The sequence below is a fragment of the Struthio camelus genome, chromosome 25, assembly GCF_040807025.1.
Source record: "Struthio camelus isolate bStrCam1 chromosome 25, bStrCam1.hap1, whole genome shotgun sequence".
Classification (NCBI taxonomy): Eukaryota; Metazoa; Chordata; class Aves; order Struthioniformes; family Struthionidae; genus Struthio; species Struthio camelus.
The window spans coordinates 7,091,918-7,112,558 of record NC_090966.1 but is presented as its reverse complement, the minus strand read 5'-3'; the positions used below and the strand labels follow the sequence as shown (position 1 = coordinate 7,112,558).

General features: G+C 36.8%; 1 protein-coding gene and 1 long non-coding RNA gene across 3 annotated transcripts in view; one reads left to right on the top strand and one right to left on the bottom strand.

Annotated features, from left to right (window-relative positions):
• The window catches only part of LOC138062203 (uncharacterized), a 63,693-nt gene that overhangs the window by 20,502 nt on the left and 22,550 nt on the right, over nucleotides 1-20,641 (bottom strand). The window lies entirely within an intron of this gene.
• KRT20 (keratin 20) lies at nucleotides 10,992-19,951 on the top strand. The gene is made up of 8 exons (XM_068919117.1): nucleotides 10,992-11,506; nucleotides 13,866-13,948; nucleotides 14,346-14,502; nucleotides 15,579-15,740; nucleotides 15,826-15,951; nucleotides 16,104-16,324; nucleotides 17,740-17,780; nucleotides 18,444-19,951. Exons 1-8 carry the CDS (start codon nucleotides 11,072-11,074, stop codon nucleotides 18,539-18,541), a joined length of 1,323 nt encoding a protein of 440 aa, XP_068775218.1. The 5' UTR covers nucleotides 10,992-11,071; the 3' UTR covers nucleotides 18,542-19,951.

Here is a 20,641-nt window from a genome sequence, read left to right as displayed (position 1 = left end):
GCGTCTGTAAGATCTGCATTCCAAAGTTAATGTCTGCTTATAAAACAGTATGTTCTGGGCAGTCTCACATTAATGAGCAAAATTGTCATTGTACTCTTTCGTACCTCCTCATAAGGGATTTTTGCAAGGGATTCTTGTTATGTGCTTTGCTTTGAAACAAGGTTCACAAAAGACTGAAAATTTCAAAGAAAATGCAGACCTATAATAAACAAAGTCCATCTCTATGACATAATGTTTTCTTACTGGCATGTTAGGACCGGTTCATGATCCCCCTTTCCTCCCTCCACTCTCCACCCTTGTTGCACAAAGAGATCCCAAAAGCATTGAACAGATTACCTAATGGTTTCTTTAAATTGGGTAAAACTTGCAATACAGGATTAGTAACTCTTGGCTAATTAACAATGTCCTTCCTTATCGCTTACCAGAGCCAACAAGCCAGACCTGGTGTTCATGGCACCTGGACAGAATGTGCCTAGGTGTTCCTGAATAGTTTTCTGTGTTATTTGAAGCTATATTTGTTCATCAGTTTCACAGAGCATACCAGCACTGCTGTAATATGAACCATTATAAAAACTTCTACGTAGCTCCTTATTTCTAAATCAAAGGAAAGGATTTACGTTTTTCATTAGGTTTTCATAGTTCTAAACTACAAGGAAAGAAAAAAGAAAACTGAAAACCTGGCAGTATTTTATAGAGTAAGCTTATCCTTATTTCACGTTCCTGAGCAATGCATTGGCTTTGTTTTGTCCTAACGTCCTCTCGCGCAGACGCGAGGTGCACTCTCTGCATTCCTGTGTTATACTCAGCTATTGTCCAAATGACAGCAGTCATTCGGACTCATGCAGAATTCCCATTCCTCGCCATTGCTCTGAAGATTTTAACCTTCTCTTACCCCCATGTCATCGCGGTTGCAATGGCCAGACCAGTACAGCTCACAACACTGATCTCATAGTCCACTTTAACATCATGGGTCGTGCATGGCTCTATACGACGAGTGAGTGGCTGTCTTCTAACACGTGAAATTAACCATTTAGACCCTAAACATACAAGCAATAGTCACACTACATTCTGTTTTCTTACTTTCTTCTTCCTGGAGAATTTTCAATTCTAATTCAATTTAGAATACTACACAGAATTGCAGATTTCTTTCCTGTTGAACAGATAATGATATTGTATCACTGGCCATATGTTATCCAATAAATGTACTAAATTTAGTGATTATTCATTATTTCAGAATTGGTGTCCTAATAAATAGGCCATGCATTAATTGATGCACCATTATAGCTCTGCATCCTAAATCATAAATAATGATACTAATGATCTAGCACTTTAATGCACTGTTAACATTATATTCTCATAAGACACTGAGAGATGAAGTTAGGGAGATAACGAGCGTGGATAGTATTATCATTTCCATTTTATGGCTTGAGAAATTGAAGAGAGATGACACAACTTCCTCAGGGCTGCAAAGAAAGTCACTGATAGACACTGATTTAGAATTCATCATTCTACTTACCTCAGCTCTTAGATAACACAACTTCCGTGAAGAGCCATTCTACAGTTAAAACAATCCCTTCTGTACCTGACTGCACTTAGGAGATAATTCAATTGATTCATTTCAAGTGTGTACTGCTGGTCAAGACCCTGCACATAACTTGATCATGTTCTTAAATTTAGAGGTGTCAATAGCACTAATAAAATTAGTCCTGTACAAAACACTATGCTTATGTATCTTTGCTAATTTTGTGGTATTTAAGAAACTCTGAAAAAGAGATGATGTATGTATTTCTTTCTCTTAGTCTTGGTTCAGTGTCCTGCATGCCTCTTTAACTAAAGGCTCAGTTTTTCACTGTGAAATCTTATAGCAACCTTTAAACAAATGTATCCTATAGCATCCTTTCTAGCATTCTTTAGACCAAGGAAGTCTTCAGGGCTGAGACAATTGTGTTGCCTTCAAGATTATTATATTTATTATTTTATTGCTTTAAAACTATTTGAACAGTCTGTTAGCTTGAGTTTATTCTACATTAATATTAAATATACACAGAAGTGCTGTTTTAACATCAAGGAAGTGACTGACCCAGGCCCAAAGAAAATTGCTATCTTAAAAGTTTGAAGTATCATAAAAAATAATAGACCCAAAATGAATGTTTTCTATTTCCCATTTAAGCAGAAACGGGAGATAGAAATAATGGCAGATGGTGTAGGATAGTAGAAAATTATCAGTAAGAAATAATGTCATTTCTAAGTCTAAGTAAATGATGCAACAATACTTCTGCAAATTAAAAAGACTCATGAACTTACAGAGTCTATAAAAGGAGGCTGAAACCATCAGCATTCACAAATCATTTCTCGTAGTTTCACCTGCCATTTAAGGAAGTCCTGCACTAAATCCTCCAGCACGATTTATAACAGACTTGAATGCACTCCAGAATGTGTATGAGTCATGGCTCATTTCACTTGTAGAAATGTTAAAACTTATTAAGGTATATTACAACAAGCAGCTTTGGTAAGTGAATTGTTGATCCTTTGGAAGAAGTTTGCAATGAGGTAATGCAGTAATGGTTTGTGCTATTAATCATACTTTTTTTCTGGTGATGCAGCCACACATCGGCAGGTTTATTTCTTACTTATAAACAAGATATTTCGCTAGAATGCATAATTCTTGCCTTCTTAATATGGACGGCAGTCTTGCAAAAGTTAATCAAGTCATTTCAATAAGAGAAGAAAACAAAACGTAGCATTTAAAACTGTCAAAATCACAATTTGCATGCTATTATCGAAACAGAGAGAAAAGGTGGAAGACCAAGTAAAACATTTCACAATGTCCACACCCTGACCTATAAAGGTTTCTAGAGTTTTGCTAGGAGATGCCAGTTCCTGTGTATGAATCATTCAGTAAAGGGAAGGATCTATATAAACAGAAAGCAAGTAAAGAGCAATGCTCGAGAGGCCTGCTCTGCACCCCCCCAACACACACTTCCTAAATTATGCAGCAAAAGCATCATAATTATTGACTTTATGGTACATTCGGCTTTGTGAAATCAGAAATAATTTGGGGTCTACCTTACTATGTATTGCTTCCTCATCATTCCTTCCTCAGTATAAAATTCTGCAGGTGTTTCTTTTGAAGTTGTATTCTTAGGGAATTTTTAATTGTATGACTACATTGAAAGGATCTACTTGAGCCATACATCAAGGGGTTGGCAACAACTAATTGTCTGTAAAATTTTACATTAAAAATAAGTATCAATGGATTTATACTTGAGTTTTGGACTCTCCTTATTATGAAACTCATAGATGATAAAGTACTACACATGCCCTACTGCTGAGAGGGGTGCATTGCTGCTTCTTCTAAACATTAAATTGCCTTTTAGGAGCTTGAATATGCATCAGAAGCTTAAAGGCATAAAATCAAAACATCAGCTGTGGTAAAGACAGTTTCAAGCACTATTTGGACTGCAGGGGTAAATTTTTTGCTTTGCGATATGGCAAGGACAAGTCAAAAGGAGTTGTTTTGATAGGCTGTTATTAGGCTCTGGCGAGAGCAACAAAAATGAGGAATGCAATTTGAGAAGAATAAAATTTAATTTAGAGGAATAATTGTTTGGAACAGGCAGGGAAAAGAAGAAGGAAATAAGTTGACTGTGGCGGTGGGCAGAGCGCAGGCCTGTGGCACTCACAAGAGAGACGCGGTAACAACACAGTAGTTCTTACAAGAATGATTCAGGAAGCATAGATGTGAGCCCAAAGCTAATACTCTTTCTCTAAAAGAATCAGACTATTAACTTCTATTTATCCTCTAACGAAGAAGCAGCAGCATAAAATACATAAAACAAATTGGAAGAGGAAACAACTCCTACTAGAGCAATTTCAGAGCAATAAATATGTGATGCTGCTGCAAGTGGACAGAAACTTGTGATCACAAAGCAACTAGTACAGAAAAAAAGAAAATCACCTCTTTCATTCCTTTTCTGAACACATTACTGAGGCAACTAACCCATTTTTGAAGCCATTTCAATGCCCAGGCTCTATTTCTTAAGTCAGTCTCACCACAGAACAGTCTCACACCACTTACCAAGACACTGCGGGAACGTTGGCATTCTGCTGCAGAAAAAAAGAAACACACAAACCCAAAACCGCTTCATCAATCTCTAAAATGTTTGTTATCTAAAAGTTAAAAGATACTCGAGCATCAATCATAAAGCAAGTGGCACCATTCTAAGGGATAAAGAACATTCCTGTCCTTACAAATACAGCTTTCAAGATGTAGAAAGACAGATAACACTTGTTGCCGTTGCTTACAAGCTCACAGTCACACACAACACCAGACTCTCTGTAATTACACTGGTGACTATGCAGATAAATAGTACTTTAAGCATTTGGCCACAAGAGTTATACAAAATTTTTTTCTTCTGGATACAGGACCAGAGAAATGGGTATTAGGTAAAATCTCATTATGTAATACACGAATTTCATTAACCACACTCAAGTTGCAGCATGGATTTGCTAGTAGTAAATAGCAAATTTGCACACGTAGGTGTTTTAAGAAGGTATGTGGTGGCCTCTAGTGACAAATACACATATATACAATATGTTTCTGCTCTAAATGGCATGAAAATCAGACTGCTATGCCTAAGCATTACCCCAGACACCACTGCTTTTGCTATCTGTGCCTTCTGCGAGACTCCTCAGGCTAAGTAAAAAATTTTAACTCAAGATTTCTGCTGAAGTATTTGCGTATTGAAAGGTACACTACTTTCTCGAGGGTACTGCTGAGATGTACTGTAGCCCTGTTTTACTTCTTATCTTTCTCAATATTGCATTGCCTGATGCAATGGGATAATATTCTAGGTTTCTTCTCTTTGTAAAGCACCCCATAGTGTGTCTGTGGTTATACAAACCCTGGGAGAAGGGATGCCATGGGGCCACTGGAATATACTGAAAGGATGATTTACGGTTGTGGTCCTCAAACAAAAAGATGCAGTCGTCATGCAACTCATGACCATTATGAGCGGGACTAAACTCTGAGAAAACAGAATGGTTTGGCTGGTCCCAAGGCCGATACGAGCGAGGTCTCTGCAACCAGGATTGTTTCTTAAAAAAGGTGGGGAAGTATTCTGTACAAATGCAACTGTATGCAACACAGTGTGTTTGTATATATCCTTTCTGTTGTACTATCAATACATATAATATATTTGCAGAAGGCCATGAATACTGCATTTGCTTTCTGCATCATACAAATATGTAAGATGTTCACATGCATACTGAACTATCACAGCACTATACTAGGTTTAAATGTTTGATATACAAACCACAAATTCAGGTTCACAAGAATTCATCAAATATTGGCAATGGTTGCTGTCACATTCAGGAAAAATGTAAAATTCTCCAGCTTACTGGTTTTCTCAGTCCACTGACACCTCAGTTGCACATAATTCTTACAGGGAAAAAGTCCTGCCTGGCACTCTTTTAGATTATATTAAAGGTGATATTTATGATACTTTTAGGGGAGAAAAAAAGAGAAGGTTCATTTGTATGGCCTGAAGCTGTTACTGTTGGCACTAATATCTGATTCTATTTGAAGAGAGCAACAAAGACAGGAAAGGCAGGCAGCTCCTGAAAACTTTCATTTGCAACCTGTGGTTGGGGAAGGATGCATCCAATACACTGTCTTATGCCCCTCTCTAAGATCTGGCACACTTCTGTAAATATCATATTATTTAAAGTAATGTTTTGAATTTACCTCTTTGGTCCAAGCTCCCAGCAGCAAAGAAATAAGGTGAACTATTTTGATGATTAAGACAAATTTTCATTGGATGAAAGACAAAAAGGTGATGGAAGTTAGGAAAAAAAATATGTATGAGGAAGACTGTGCAAGATCTGGCACTGCAAATGTTCAGGGCTTAAGTGAAGCCAATTGAGTTAATGACATCCTCTGGTCCTTTATCTCATCTGATCTCGTCATAATTCTTTTTGTACCTTGGAAAAGCACCAACTACTGATTCCGTGGAAGGACTTAAATTTTCTCATAAGAGGATCTAAGCAATGGCAAAAGTGAGAAAACTTTTTTTCCAGTGAACCTCACTCAGTTATACCATTCACATTTAGTGGCTCCCAGATAAAAGAGACCAAAATGGGCCACATTCAAATTACAAGTTCCAAGGAAGAGATCTTCCTGCAGATTACAGGGATCATTGTTCCCTGCAGTTTCAGTGATCAAGGAACTCATGCCTTCTCAATCTAGTTTGCTGCACAGTACTTACTCCTGGATCACAGTCTGCAAAACACAAAACTACTGCGTGCTGTTGAGAGACAGAGGCATTCTAGGGTGCATTTGTACTAATGAATAGTTTGAAGACGGTTTGTCTTCAGGGTGGAGAATTGTCTTAAGTATTCATTTTCATTCATCCCACAATGCAAATATTAAATGGAAAATAGCTGAAAAAAATGGAGGTATTTACAACTGACTATATACTTTTATAACCTTCATCTTTTTACTACGCTTGCTGTAAATACATTAATAATTTCTTTGGAGTTATCCTTTTTTCATGCGTATTCAGGGCAGTTGCCTCATGGCTATGTGAGTGAAAAAAGATCAAGAACAGTAAGACATCATCACAGACAGCCATCTTGCAGCGTATCAGCCACAGAGTTCTAAGGCAAACGTACTACGGAACACATCACTCTTGATTTCCAAATTAGGACTAAAAGAAATAGCAACGCACACAGGGCTGATTGCCTGCACTGAGGCAGAAAAATGTGAATTTGAAATATGCTATTGACTCATACTCACATGACAAATTGACTCTTACTTTCACCTGAAAGTCTGCCTTACAATTTTTCCCTTTATTGTAAATTCGTCGTATACCATAAATTTACCTAGGAAGTAACTTCTTCTCACAAATAGATTAAGAAAAGATGGAGGGGAATTTTTCAGACACAGAAATATTGAATACTGGAATATGGTTGGAATATTTAACAAGGAACTCCTTCCTCCTTGAGTATATTTTGTACAGTGGAAGACCATTCAGGATTGTATTATAAGAGATCTTCAGGAATCAAATTCTTATGACAAAAAGTCTGAATTTTTATCAGGAACGTAGTTACGGGAACTAATAAATGGGCAGTACTGGATTTGTTCACTGTTAAAATGGGCCATTACTAAAGCCTGAACTAAAAGACTTTTCTTTACTTAAATCCTTAAACCAGCCAAAAGAAAAGCATGTTACACCTAAAGGTTGCATAAACGCAGAACCAAAGCTGGGTGTGTCTTTTTTTCCTTGAACTCCCATGACTGGTTAGTAATAGTGAGTAATACTAAATGGCATGCACACTTTATCCTAACCCCGCACTACTTATCTACATTGCTCTCTACTATACAGTAAACTTCTGTCACACAGGTGAGAGTTCTTCATGAAATAAGTTATTAGTGTTGCTATGAATGTTTTATTTTCGCTGCACACAAACAATTCAGACCGTGCACATCACTGAAGGGAAATGCTACGCATGTCTCTACAGACTGTCCTCTATAGTGTATTCACAACTGAGTCTTGAGTTGGAAGATGCCCAGCTAAAGCATCAGCAAGCGTTGTAGTTCTTTAAAACTGATCAGTTTTACTACGCAGTAGTAGTAGTTCTTTAAAACTGATCAAGACTGCAGATATCAGAAAATATAACATTTTTTTAAGCTTCTCAACAGCTATTTAGACTATTTTCTGTCACAACCATTTTGTGAATAAGGCAGCCCACAGGTTCAGACACTGGCACACAGACATCCATGCTGTTCTACCAGGACCATCATCCCTCTCACAGACTCGACTTGTGCCAGCTAACGTTCTTCCAGCCAGTGCCTGGGCGTAGCTGGAGAGGTAGCACCGGCCCGCGACCCCTCCCGACGGACAGCAGGACAGCTGCCGAGATGGCTGCCATCCCAAGCCGCTCGTTCTCACGCCACTCTGTGGGCCTTGCCTTTGTGTACTTTACCAGGGTAGATACAGCCTTTGGTGTTCATTTGCACAGTATTAGGTGTTTACACAACCATTCAAGATATATTCAATCAAAAACTGTAAGAAACCCCCCAAAACATGAGCAAAACCCACCTATGGCATGAATTATATCTACCTTTATCTTAGTAAATATTCCTGCTAATATTTCAGCTTACTTTTGGATTGAGAAGTGTATACAGACCAGAGAAATTGTCAGGAAACAACTTGGAGAAGAAAAGAAAAAGAACACTAAGAAAAGTCAGTATCTTTTAACCCTAAGTCTACATGATACTATTGCTCTGTGCTTCCAATTGCATATGCCTTAAATGCTTTTGCTTAATAATCAAGAAGATTTTGGAGGAAAGAAAAATGTTCAAGGTTCAGCTAGACATAAAGTAGCAGAGCCAGCAGCCAAGACAAATGTCTTACCTAGTCCTCATGTCCATTCTGATCAGAACACTGTGTAAGGTGAAGTCAGAGAAAAGTTTAGACATTGTTATGTATCAGTGCATTTTATTTCACTATCAATCTCATATGTAAGTATTTTATATTAGTCTTGTATTTCTAAATAGCATCCAATTTCTGTAAATTTCAAACATGTGACTTTAATTTAGCAACACATACAATTTGCTTTTCTGATATTTAAACGATGTAGCTCCTTATCCATTTGGAGGTGGGATAGTTGCGAATACAAAGGTTGAGAATTTGGCCCACAGAAGCCAATCTAGAGCTTTGCTGATATCTGTTATGTTTAGAGGCAAACATGAAAGTCAATAAATGATCTTTGGCTTCTGCTCAATAAAAGAAAAAATGGAATGTTCAAATAGTGATGTTTAGAAAAAACATCATCAAGGTAATAGGGAAACTAATTTGAACAAATGCTAAGAAACCAAGCATAATGTTTACTATTAAATAAGTTATCAGGAAATACTGTCAAACACGCAGGCAGTGAAAGGCATAGCCAAGAGAAGGAACTGTAGCAGGATTTCTTGCTGTATTCCTCTAACAGCTTTAAGGTGTATGCTCTGTCCTACTGACTCTATTGATTCTTACTCAGTCTAAATATGTTTAATAAATAAAAGACCTGCCTTGAGTTTCTATAGTTACAGTCCAAATGATCTGGCTAGTGCACTTTGTTTTTCCATATTTACACTTACCGGTTCCACCCCAAAAAGTTCAAGGTCCAAAGACAATTCACGCAGATGAACAGCATCCTCCTGCAAAAAACGTTCTGCCCTGTACGCTAATCAATTTGCTTTGGAAGACTCATTTTCAGATAGCTAAGCATGACAGCTTAACAATTTGCTTTGCCCCAGTACTATCTAGAATAACCTGCAGGCAACTTTATTCTACGCTGGATAGCACCAGTGACTTTTAAAACCGACCAGTACTGGTTTCCTAACGCTCCAGGCCTAGGGGTTCTCAGAAGTTTGAAGATACTGCCAAGACACAGTTTTAGGCCCCAAAGATAGTGTTTCATCAATTTCCTTGCCTCAAGGTCTGAAATCAGTATGCAGAGCAGCTGTTCTCCACCAATACAAACAATATGCGTTAATTGTTCTACCTGACTAGCTCTACATTAATAATACACTAAAGTACTGTAAGTGCAATGCCCCAAGGAACTACACCTACCATCTGTTCCAGTGCACACCTGCTACATGCTTTCCAATAGCACTAATGATCCCCTCATCAATCAGCTTCTTCCCTTGCTTTCCATTTTCTCTATTTAGTATCTTAAAGGTATACACTATTGTCAGTTTAGGAACCTCGGTGCTATTAGAAATAGGATTGTCTGTTTTTTTTAAAACCACTTAACAAAGGCAGTCGGTTTCCTGCCAATGAACACGCCATCTAGCTCTCCGATAGAATACCCACTAGCGGAACTACTTTTGTACAGAAAACTCCACCTCTTCACATTGTTCCCAGAGAGGGAGAAGGTTTGCAGGAAAGTCAAGTTTTCACTTTCTTGAATCCTGTGAGTGCGACAGCTTATGATTATTACTATTATGATTATGATGATCATTATGATTATTATGGCTTCTGCAAGGATTCGACTCACTCCGATAAAGCTGCTATCGAACGTAGAAGCCAGGTGATCTCCAAGATGTCAAATATCAACACATATATAGTCGATAGTATTTTTGTCTAGAATATTGACGAGGTAGGAGCTAAGTGCTGTCACCAAAATACCACTTACACCTGCACAAATAACTATATCTGCGTATATAAAGTAAGATGAGATTACTTAATAAACAACTAGCGTTGCTTTAACTTTAGTCACACAGGAACGCTGAAAGCTTGATCTCAGCACCTCAGATCACTCCATGGACTTCCGCATCTCATATGCAAAGGAAAGAGGACTTCCGCTATTCTTCCTCTTACTACTTTCTCCAAAGCAATACCCCTCCTGTTTAATTTCAACTGCACTGAAAACTTGTTCAACATGCAAGGGTTTCTAATACTAAGTGAATGCATATTCAGTGCAAGTTCCCTACAACATTCACTTTCTGATTACAGTACAAACAGTGTTTTGGGCGTACAATAAAATTAACATGGTAGTTATAAATGCCATCTTTCTAATAATTTATACACTGTTCTAGACTGTTCTGAGGCCCAGAGTACTGCTTACTCAACAGAAATATATACTTGATTGCAAATACATATATTTTCAGTCCCTTGTCACATATAACCAGCTCTCATTTTAATTTCATAAACTGCACATGGGTATAAGAAACTACCGCTGCAGATATACTGTTATAAATCATTCACTAGCTTATTTGTATTTTATGTTTTATTCAAAATAATCACAAAGAAAGCCAAATTACCTGGGGAGTTTTTCTCAAACACAGATGAACAGATCAAAAACCCCTTACATTACACAGATTGCGGGGGCAATATCTTGCATATTATTTGTGCTGACACCAATTACATTGTGTGTCAACAGAGGTGGGGTTTATAACTATTATCCTTCCTCCTTGAAATAGAGTATAAAGGTTTACAGAGCATACGCTGCTCTTCACTTCAGCTGTCCTAAACTTGCGGAGACTTAGCTCTTTCATTTTAGACAAAGAAAAAAAACACAAATGGCATTCTCTAACCGAAGCTTTCAGCGGGGTTCAAGCTCCCATTTCCATCCTCCTGCACCCAGTGTCAGTGGCTTAACTGTCAGGAGAACAGCCATCCAAAAACTTCAAGCACCTAGCGTCTATGGGGGAGCTGGTGGCTATGGTACCCGCATATCTACCAGCACCAACTACGGACAAGGCTTTGGTGGAAAATTCAGCAATAACTTCCAGCTTCATATTACTGGTAATGATGAACTGCTGACTGGCAATGAGAAAACAACTATGCAAAATCTAAATGACCGTTTGGCTTCATATCTGGAGAAGGTGCGTTCTCTAGAGAAAGCAAACTCCCAGATTGAAAAGCAGATCAAGGAGTGGTATGAGAAGAACACCTCAGACATAAGGCATGACCATAGTCCATACTTCAAAATAATTGAAGATCTCCGAAATAAGGTAAGAAATCATATAATCATCTAGAAATATATGCATAATAATCTACTTGCATAAAATTTATCTTTCAAATTGCAATTGTCTCAATTAAGAACAATAAATACTTTGCTTTGATCAGATACAAATTAGATGGTGACTGGTTTTACATAGTTTATATTAGTAGATGTATGTCTACATATGTGAGGAATCTAAAACCTGAAAAATCTTCTATTACATGTGCTTTCGGTAATTTTAATTAGTGAAAGTACTAAAGGTTCTTTAAACATTAAAATACAGTTTGGTATCTGTGGATTTCAAAGTGTTTTTTAAAAAAGATTACCTCTTTCCTTCTTAACATCTAAGTAAGTGGAAACACGGAAATTAAGTAGGATAGCCACAGTATTCAGGGCGGAACACTGTTGCATCCTGGCACCCAATATAAGTGAATTGCATTCCTAAAAGGAATATAATATATAATTGAATTATTTCCTCAATATCCTTGTAGAATGAAAAATATAAGCCAAGTCCTCCAATTCATTTAATTATTTCAGAGGTTCTTAGAACACCTTGACAAAGTAAACCAAACCTAAGGCTCTAAAAAAACTAAAAGTATGGAAAGTGCTGCTGCTGACTCTCATAATTTGTGTCTCAATTATTACGATGTTCAAAACAAATACAATTTAATTGTTAATCACCTCATATCATATGAAAGTGTCAATAAATGATATTATTTATGTCAATAAGAAGGAAGAAATTTAGCATTAATAGTAAAATTATTTTCATAATTTATCCTAAATGGCCTATCACAAAGGTGTCCCAGGTTACAGCATTTTATTTTTCCAATCTTTACCTTTTTGGCAGGTAGGAGAGAAGAGATATATTATGTAGTTATTCTAATCTGAACTTCTACTCTGAAGCCTGAAAAGTAATACATTTCAAGGCTACCTGAGAGGAGAAATTGACTGAGGAACGCTAAAAATCCAAAACTCTCTCTTCCATTCTATAATTTCCCCTAATTTGCCCAAATAATTTAAATTGGTTTTATTGTTACATAAACATATAATATCTTTGTGTAAACAGTGATTTTATTTTTTTAGTAGCCTGGTATTAAATGACAATATTTTACAAATTCATATATAATCCTCCATCTCTCAAAAGATTTCTGACTGCAAATATCCAGAAAGCAATAATGATTTATAATCTCATCTGAAAAAGCAGACTAGAGGGGAAGTAGTTTTATGACTATGATGGTGATTAAATAAGGTAGGGCTTTTATTTACAGTAAGTCAGCTACTAGACTTTGTCTTCCACGTATGATAACTCCATCTGGCCTAAAGCCAACATTCAAAGGTTTCTATCTTCATACCTTCAAGAAATAACTTTCTCAAATAACGTCAAAGAATGAATGGCTCCTAAAACTACGGTATAACGAAGGATGCATTTATTCGTATTAAAAGATCTCTTATACAATACAACAGTTCCATCTCTGATTCTCAAGCTAGATCTCAGGTACACCTTACCAATTTTTTTCAAAAGGGTACATTATCTACTTACCAGTTCTTTAATTTTACTTAATCTTCTTGGGTACATTTCATTTCTTTTCTAGGGCAGACACAAACCTTACAGTAGGATAGGCTTCAGCTCTGCTCTTCCAGTGCATTACTTATCATTATATAGGAAAAAGGGGCCATTTTTCCAAATGTTCAGAATTGGAGACTACCAAATGCCCAGAAAAGCAATAGGTCACTGCTTGAAATAGCAAATTACCACTATAAAAAATAATCTATTTCCACAGCAATCAGCTGATGGATTTGTCTTCAACTCATGTTTCCAGTGAAGTTCCTGAAATCTTTCCTCTCTTACTTTTCGCTAGTTCTATCACCTATCCCTTAGAAGCAGATGTCTTTCAGATTGCAGATGATCTCAACTACTTGAGAAACCTAATTTATGACAGTATAATTTACGTTTTGGAGAAGACTATTTCTTTCCATGCGCTTTAAAGGCAATTTAACTTAAACCTAGATGACTAATAGACAGTAAAGTTAAGTGCGCTGATGAAGGCCACATGCAGTATTAATGAGATTTCCAAGAAAGGACAAAGTGTGCATTTATGTGCAAAGATTCTTGTTCTCTTCTTCCCCTGCCTCAGACCTTTTCTTTCCAATTTTCAATTAGATTTGTTTCTCTCTGCATACCATAATACACTGGAGAATATAATACATCTGTACAATAATCCTTTACATAACAAAAATCTGGTTCTTGGTAGAAATTCAATGTTTATAAATGTAAAGTAAAGTTATCTTCTATAATATTTAAGAATCTATTAGCTTTGTCTGCTAATCCTACCACCAATGCTTCATCCCTTTTCACTATTCTTTTTTAGATTGGTGTTGCACAGCTGGAAAATGCAAGGCTTGTCCTGCAGATTGACAATGCCAAACTGGCTGCTGATGATTTCAGAGTGAAGTAGGTTCCATGATCATTCCATACATTCTCTTTCATGCTCCTGTTATTCATGAAAGTTTCTAGATAGCCAGTTTCATTTTTCAAGGGAGAAAAAAAAAATTATATGTGAACTAAAATGCCTTTAACAAGACACAATTAAATAGTAACAAAGAATAGGTGCACTGTGCAAATATCATTTGCTCTATTCCCTTGAAAAATTCTACAGTATTTGCTATACTTACTTAGGCAAAATTTATACTTAGTCTTGAAAGTTAGCTATGAGAATCAAAACTTTGAGACAAACCTTTTCTAATACAAAAGTCAGTAAAAGAAATATTTGAGGACTAAGGCTGCAGCAGCTATTCATTTCATCAACTAGTTGCATTTTGATGGTGACAGAACAAGCCTTATTTTACAGGTTTGAGAATGAACACTTGCTCTTGCAAAGTGTACAGAATGACATTAACGGACTGCTCCGAGTCCTTGATGACTTGACCTTGACGAAATCTGATTTGGAGTCCCAGATTGAAAGTGTGAATGAAGAACTAGTTTTTCTTAAGAAGAACCACGACGAGGTAAGAGCAGATCATCATCACGGAGAGATTATTTTTTCAAAGGCATACATAAATTCAGCTCCACTAGAAATAATGAAATTTTCATGGTTAATCTGAAATAATATGACACTTAGGGTGGGATTCAGCTCAAGATTAACATATCAAAATTTAGCTGCCTATTCATATACTACCTGTGTGAATGCTATGTGCTCTTTGGTCTCTGCTTTTCTTATTAGGAGCTCTGGCTCATGCAGAAATATTTGCAAGTTAGATATCTCCACTAAGTATCTGCTAGGAGTCTAAGCTCAAACTGAATTGCACCCTCAGCATTGCATTTATAATTTCAAAGACCTGCAAAGATAAGAAGGTTAAATTACCATTATTTATTCCCCTTTTTCAAGTAAAGATATAAACCAGAAATTTTACATTAAAGATGACTGTTAAAGGCTAACACAATCTGAATTACGGCATATGCCCAAGCTTTCCTTTGAGATTACTACCCTTAGTAATTAAGTCATTGTATCCGCTCTATGAAATTCCTTGTTACACTGCAGAAAAAATGTTCTTTAAGCACTGTATTAGAAATAGTCAACCTAGAATTTAAGAAAGCTGGTGCACCTACTCAAAACTGTGCTGTGCTGCACTGAAGCATCTGTAAAATTTTCCAGAAGCAGTATAACTCTATGTGGCACTAAGTTAAATCCAAGTTATTAGGCATCAAATGCTGAACAGCTCCAGAAATTAAGGAGTGAAGGTTTTTCTTAAGAATAATTTGTGGTTTATGATTTCTTACTGAACACAAAAGCATACAGATGGGAACCATGACTTGTATAGTCATTTCACGGATGTGGCCCTGAGGAAATCATCTTTTTATAATATGTTTATAGATGAGATAAGATTTCTTGCTACAAAATAAGTAAAATTTTCTAACATAAGATGCAATATACAATATTTATGAGGTGATTAAGTTATCTTTCCCTGAGGTGCTATTTAAGATTTAAGAACCACTTCTATTTCTGTGGATTTTGAATTTGCTTCCAATATGCAGGATTAAAAGTCCACTTCAACTGATGCTAATACAATCCTCATTGTTGCAGGAAGTTGACAGATTGCGCAAACAGGTGGGCGGCACAGTTAACGTAGAGGTGGATGCTGCTCCAGGTATCAATCTTGCAACTATTATGGAAAACATGAGAAAGCAATATGAAGAAATGGCAGAAAAGAACCGTGAAGAAGCCAAAGAACAATTTGAAAAACAGGTACGGCTCAGTTACTTAAAACATCAGCAAGATCCTCAAGTATGTTTAGTTCTGGGTTTCAGTCCTTCCATTTTTTCTGTTTCAGACAGAAGACCTGAAACAGGAAGTAGCCATCAATATCGAACAGCTGCAAAGCCAAAAGAGAGAGATCACAGAACGGAGACAGACCTTTCAGGGCATGGAGCTGGAATTACAGACCCACCTTAACATGGTACTTGAAATCAGGAATGTGTTTAGCAGATCATTACACAGATAAATACAGAAATTGTGAGGTTTTTCAATCTAAATGTAATTTTAATATAAAGATGTATCCTCCTGAATAATACATCTGCCAAAATCTCCTGTTCTTTTTGTCGGCTATAGAAAAAGTCTTTAGAAGATACCCTGGCTGAAACTGAAGCACGTTACAGTCATCAGCTAGCTCAAATACAGGAAGCAGTTGCCAATTTAGAGGCTCAACTGAGACAAATCCGGGCTGACATGGCAGCACAGAGCAATGAGTACAGTGTATTGCTGGATATCAAGACACGTTTGGAGATGGAGATTGCCACCTATCGCCGCCTACTGGAAGGAGAGGACAGCGGGTGAGCAACTGAGTTAAATGCTTTTTGCTTATCAATTCAGTTTCACATGACAGCAGACAAAATTGTAAATACTGTTTATAGTAAATTCGACAGTAAGCCCAAGAAGAGAGAGGAGAAAGAAAGCCGGAGACTTACTCTTGTAACCAATATAATAAAAGGGTTATAGATGCTTCTACGTTTTAAAATGTGTCACTGCTGATACGGGATAGCCTACTGATACAGCTGCATTCTCTGCCTGGATGACATCAGTAAGAATGAACGTCAGAAAACGTAAACCGAGAACGTTTAATACTCTAAACCAGAACCACTACTATGCGTAGTTTAATCTTTTCATGTTTCTTCATGTTAAAACAGTAAATAATTTTTAAAATTCCCTCACAAATGGCAATAGTAAAATAATAATTACAATGGTTCTCTTGTCCTTTTTAAAATGCTTTTTACGCTACAACATTGAACTGGTCAATGTTTGAAACAACATGAGTGGCACTACCCTACCTTAATCAAAGGTGAAAGTGGTAAAATCTGCCATTTGGTAACTGGTTTGGGGGAAAAAAAAACCCACCTGCTTGTTGCTCAGTTCTCAGTCGTCGATACAGAGCAGGCTGCAGTTCCTGCTCTGTTTCAGAGGCTGCTGTGGAAGTCAGCTGAGTTTATAGCTGTGACCTCTACACTGCTATGTCCTGTTACTCTTTTTCAGCTAAGTAGCCAGACAGGTGTTGGCATCCCATACGCGGACAAGTCAGAAGCAACACCAGGTGGTACCAAGTGATGCAATTCTGTATCAACTTCTCCCTATCTGTAAGGACTGTAGCTTCTGCAGGCAGGCTAACCAGGGCTAGATTTTTTTAAACTGGTTTAGGCACTGCAGGCACCTAGTCACGTTAGAGCAAGGCATGCAGCACGAGCAGACTGACCTTTACTTGCAGTCTACGGCACATTTTGCAGCCTGCGCTGGATTCTCTGCTGCTGCACCTGTGTCACTGGGAGCCAAGCTACTTAAAAATGCAAGAGGGTCAGGTGAGCTGTCACCAAAGGTTCAGCTGTTCCAGTACCCCATATCCAGTAGTGAAAGAAAGCAAACAACTACGCAAAAGTATAGAACAGGGCAAGCAGAGAGTGATACTTCCCCACAAGACTCTCCATGCATAGCAGTTGCGGCTCAGGCACTAGTTTGGGCATATCTGCATGAGCTGAACTCCTAACACTGCAGAAACTGGACTGCAGATTAATTTCGCCTATAGATCACGCTTAACAAATTTTACTTTAAAAGGGAAAACTGATTTAAATACATGGTTAAATGTCTTGATGGAATGAAATGAACTATGTTAATTAAATGTACAAGAAACATATAAAGATGTTTCTTCAATATGTTAAGCACCAGATAGTTATCTTTTTTGATGTATTAATTTGAACAGGCATTTCCAAGTGGATACAGCTACAGCGGACGCTGACAAAGGTACGTCACATAAACTTCCATGTTTTTGATGGCTCCCTGTTGAAACGTTAAGGAATTAATTAGCCTAATATAAAACGAATAATGGAGTTTCACAGCAAATATTCAACCAGTGAAATCTTAAGCTAAGAAAGCAATCAACTGTTTGGATAACCTACAGGGATTATACAAACCATGCTTTACGTATATAACTCAGGTGCCCAAATTAAAACCCTAGGCTCCTTAGAGAGCCAACAGAGTAACAGAGAACTACTCAGTTACTCTCTGTAGGCCTTCAGAAGCATTTACTCCTTTCCACTGACTACACAGGGAGACTAGGTTCCTAAATAAAGCATCTAGTTTTAAAATATCCCTTTCAATATAAGAATATTTCCAGTTTTTCGGTCTACCAGGTTGCTGCTAAACTGAAGCTATCAGGTCGGTACGGAGGGACAGGGGAGCTATTCAACACGATGTCCCGTATAACATCATGGCTAACAGCAGAAGGACCTGAAACCATAACCTGAATCCCCACAAAGTTTACTTCACAGCAACTGTGTAACGAAATGATGCCTTTCTATATTTTCTATATTTTCTAACTGGTGGAATTGCTGCTAGGACTCTAGTAATATTATTCTGTCAGTATATGTTGCACTTAATTAACTCACTGTTCAATTTTATTAACAGAATTAAGTAAAATTAAGAAGATCAAGACAATTGTTGAGGAGGTGGTTGACGGCAAGGTCGTCTCCTCTCAGATCAATGAGATTGAAGAGGCAATATAAACAGCACCAGCACAAAGGAGACAGCTTCTTGGAGCTGATACCAAAACTACATGATTATAAAGGATTCAATCTAATTCCCTCTGAAATCAACAAAGGTTGAAATATGTCAAATCATCAAATGTCAAATAACCTACTTCTTTTTTTCTGTGGGAGTATTAATAAAAATAATGTTTTGTATCACTAAGTTACAAAGTATAAAATATCCTTTAAACGATTTTGGGTTTACTGACATAGCGACTAGATGAAAAAATAGAAATTAGCATTTTATAAAGGTATTATTATTTCCAAGATAGATAAAAACTCTAGTGTAAGTTTTTACTTAAATTAGATTTTTTTTAATTATATTAAAAAGACTTGCTCAGTATAAATTTGAAAGCTGAATGACTTACAACACAAATTTACTAGAGCTATTAAAATAATTTAAATTCAATTCTGAAAATATTGAAGCAATGTTTACTAGTGAAGTTTTTAAGAAACTCAAAGCGCTAAACTGGTGAAAGTCATCCAATGAAGACATGGGGCAAAATTTGCTCATGTGCTTAACACACTTTTAATAGTGGTCCACTCTTCTAAAAGCACTATGAGAAGTTTCTCGTCTTTCCTCCAGATAGTTTGCTTCAACGTCTGATTCATTAAGTTTTCTCATGCTTTCAACATATTGACAGAAGACAAGTTTAAGAAGGTATCTGCTATTTCTGATAGCTTGAAGGACGCTTCATCAAAGCTTTATGAGAAATAATTTACTAGATGATACATTCTCTATTTAATAAGTAAATGAGTTAAATTGCCATCTAAGATTTCGCAGTCTATTTTTTTCTCTTATGTTCTAGCACATAGAAAGTAGATTTGTTTTAAAAAGTATTTTAAAATATTGATTCAGTGCATCTTTTCTGAAGTTGAACTACCATTCAAATGCAATGTAGCCTCACCTCAGTAAAAACTGATTTTCTAATAAATCAGAAATGTCAATTTCGATCATCGTAAATTAAAATGTAACATTTAAGAAGTCATTTTATTATTTTTCACTCTATGAATTTTTTTTATCACCAAGAACTAAACAAGTAAAGATATTTTATCAGTAAGAATACATTTTGCCTATAAAATCTTTCTCTACTAATAACTGCATGTAGCCTTTCCCACGGACTGCTAGTCTAGTATGCCATGTCCAGACCTTCAGTTCAAGGAGTCTACCTTTTCGTCTTGACAACATCAACACAAAAAACTCTCCCTTTTGACATGTCACTTATCCAATCTGCTATTTACTGTACATAAAGAGTTGCCAAAGAAAATAATCATTAGCTTTCACAATAATGAGTCACTGATACCAAGTGATCAATACGTGTCTATATAAATGTTTACTTAAATCTTTGATCGACCACTAATAAAACATTTCTGCCAGAAACAACACCTATGCTCATGGATGTAGATAAATTAAAAATTAATAAGTTTCAGCTGATAAATCCAATGACATAATTAAGCCAGTACTAAGAAAAATCAATTTTCTGTTTACTGAAATAACATCTTAAGAAAAAGTATATTGACTTTGAAGAGTTTCCATGCCTAAATCTGTAACCTGTAACAGATACTTCTGACCTTTCGATTCATATTAGAAAAGGCACAAAATACAGTAATAACTGTCAGCAGTTTCTGAGCTGGACTTTCATGTCCAACTGATATAATGGAAAAAAAGTCAGTGATACAGGTGCAACTGTAAGTGACTGCTTCGTGAATTTGCACAATAATGCCAACTGAGTTAAGGTTTTTCTGTGAACCCTTGGAACAGTGCAGATGGGAAAGAACTACAGTTTCATTAATTTGCTAGAATTTACAATGTCTGCATCTGGCTACCCATGGAACATAAAAGACTGAAAAACAGACATACTATTGGAGCACCGCACATAAGAGGACCAGCGAGTCACTATCACATAAAAACCTGATGGTCTGTTTTTCTCCCCACACCTAAAAGGGTGTCTCAGAAATCCCCTCTCTCCCTTTAAGCACAAAGAAGAGCTGTTACAATTCAAAAAGATTTGAAACCCTCAGCCACTGCAGAGATCATTTACCTCATTCTGGGATACTAGGAAAACATTTAAAAGAAAC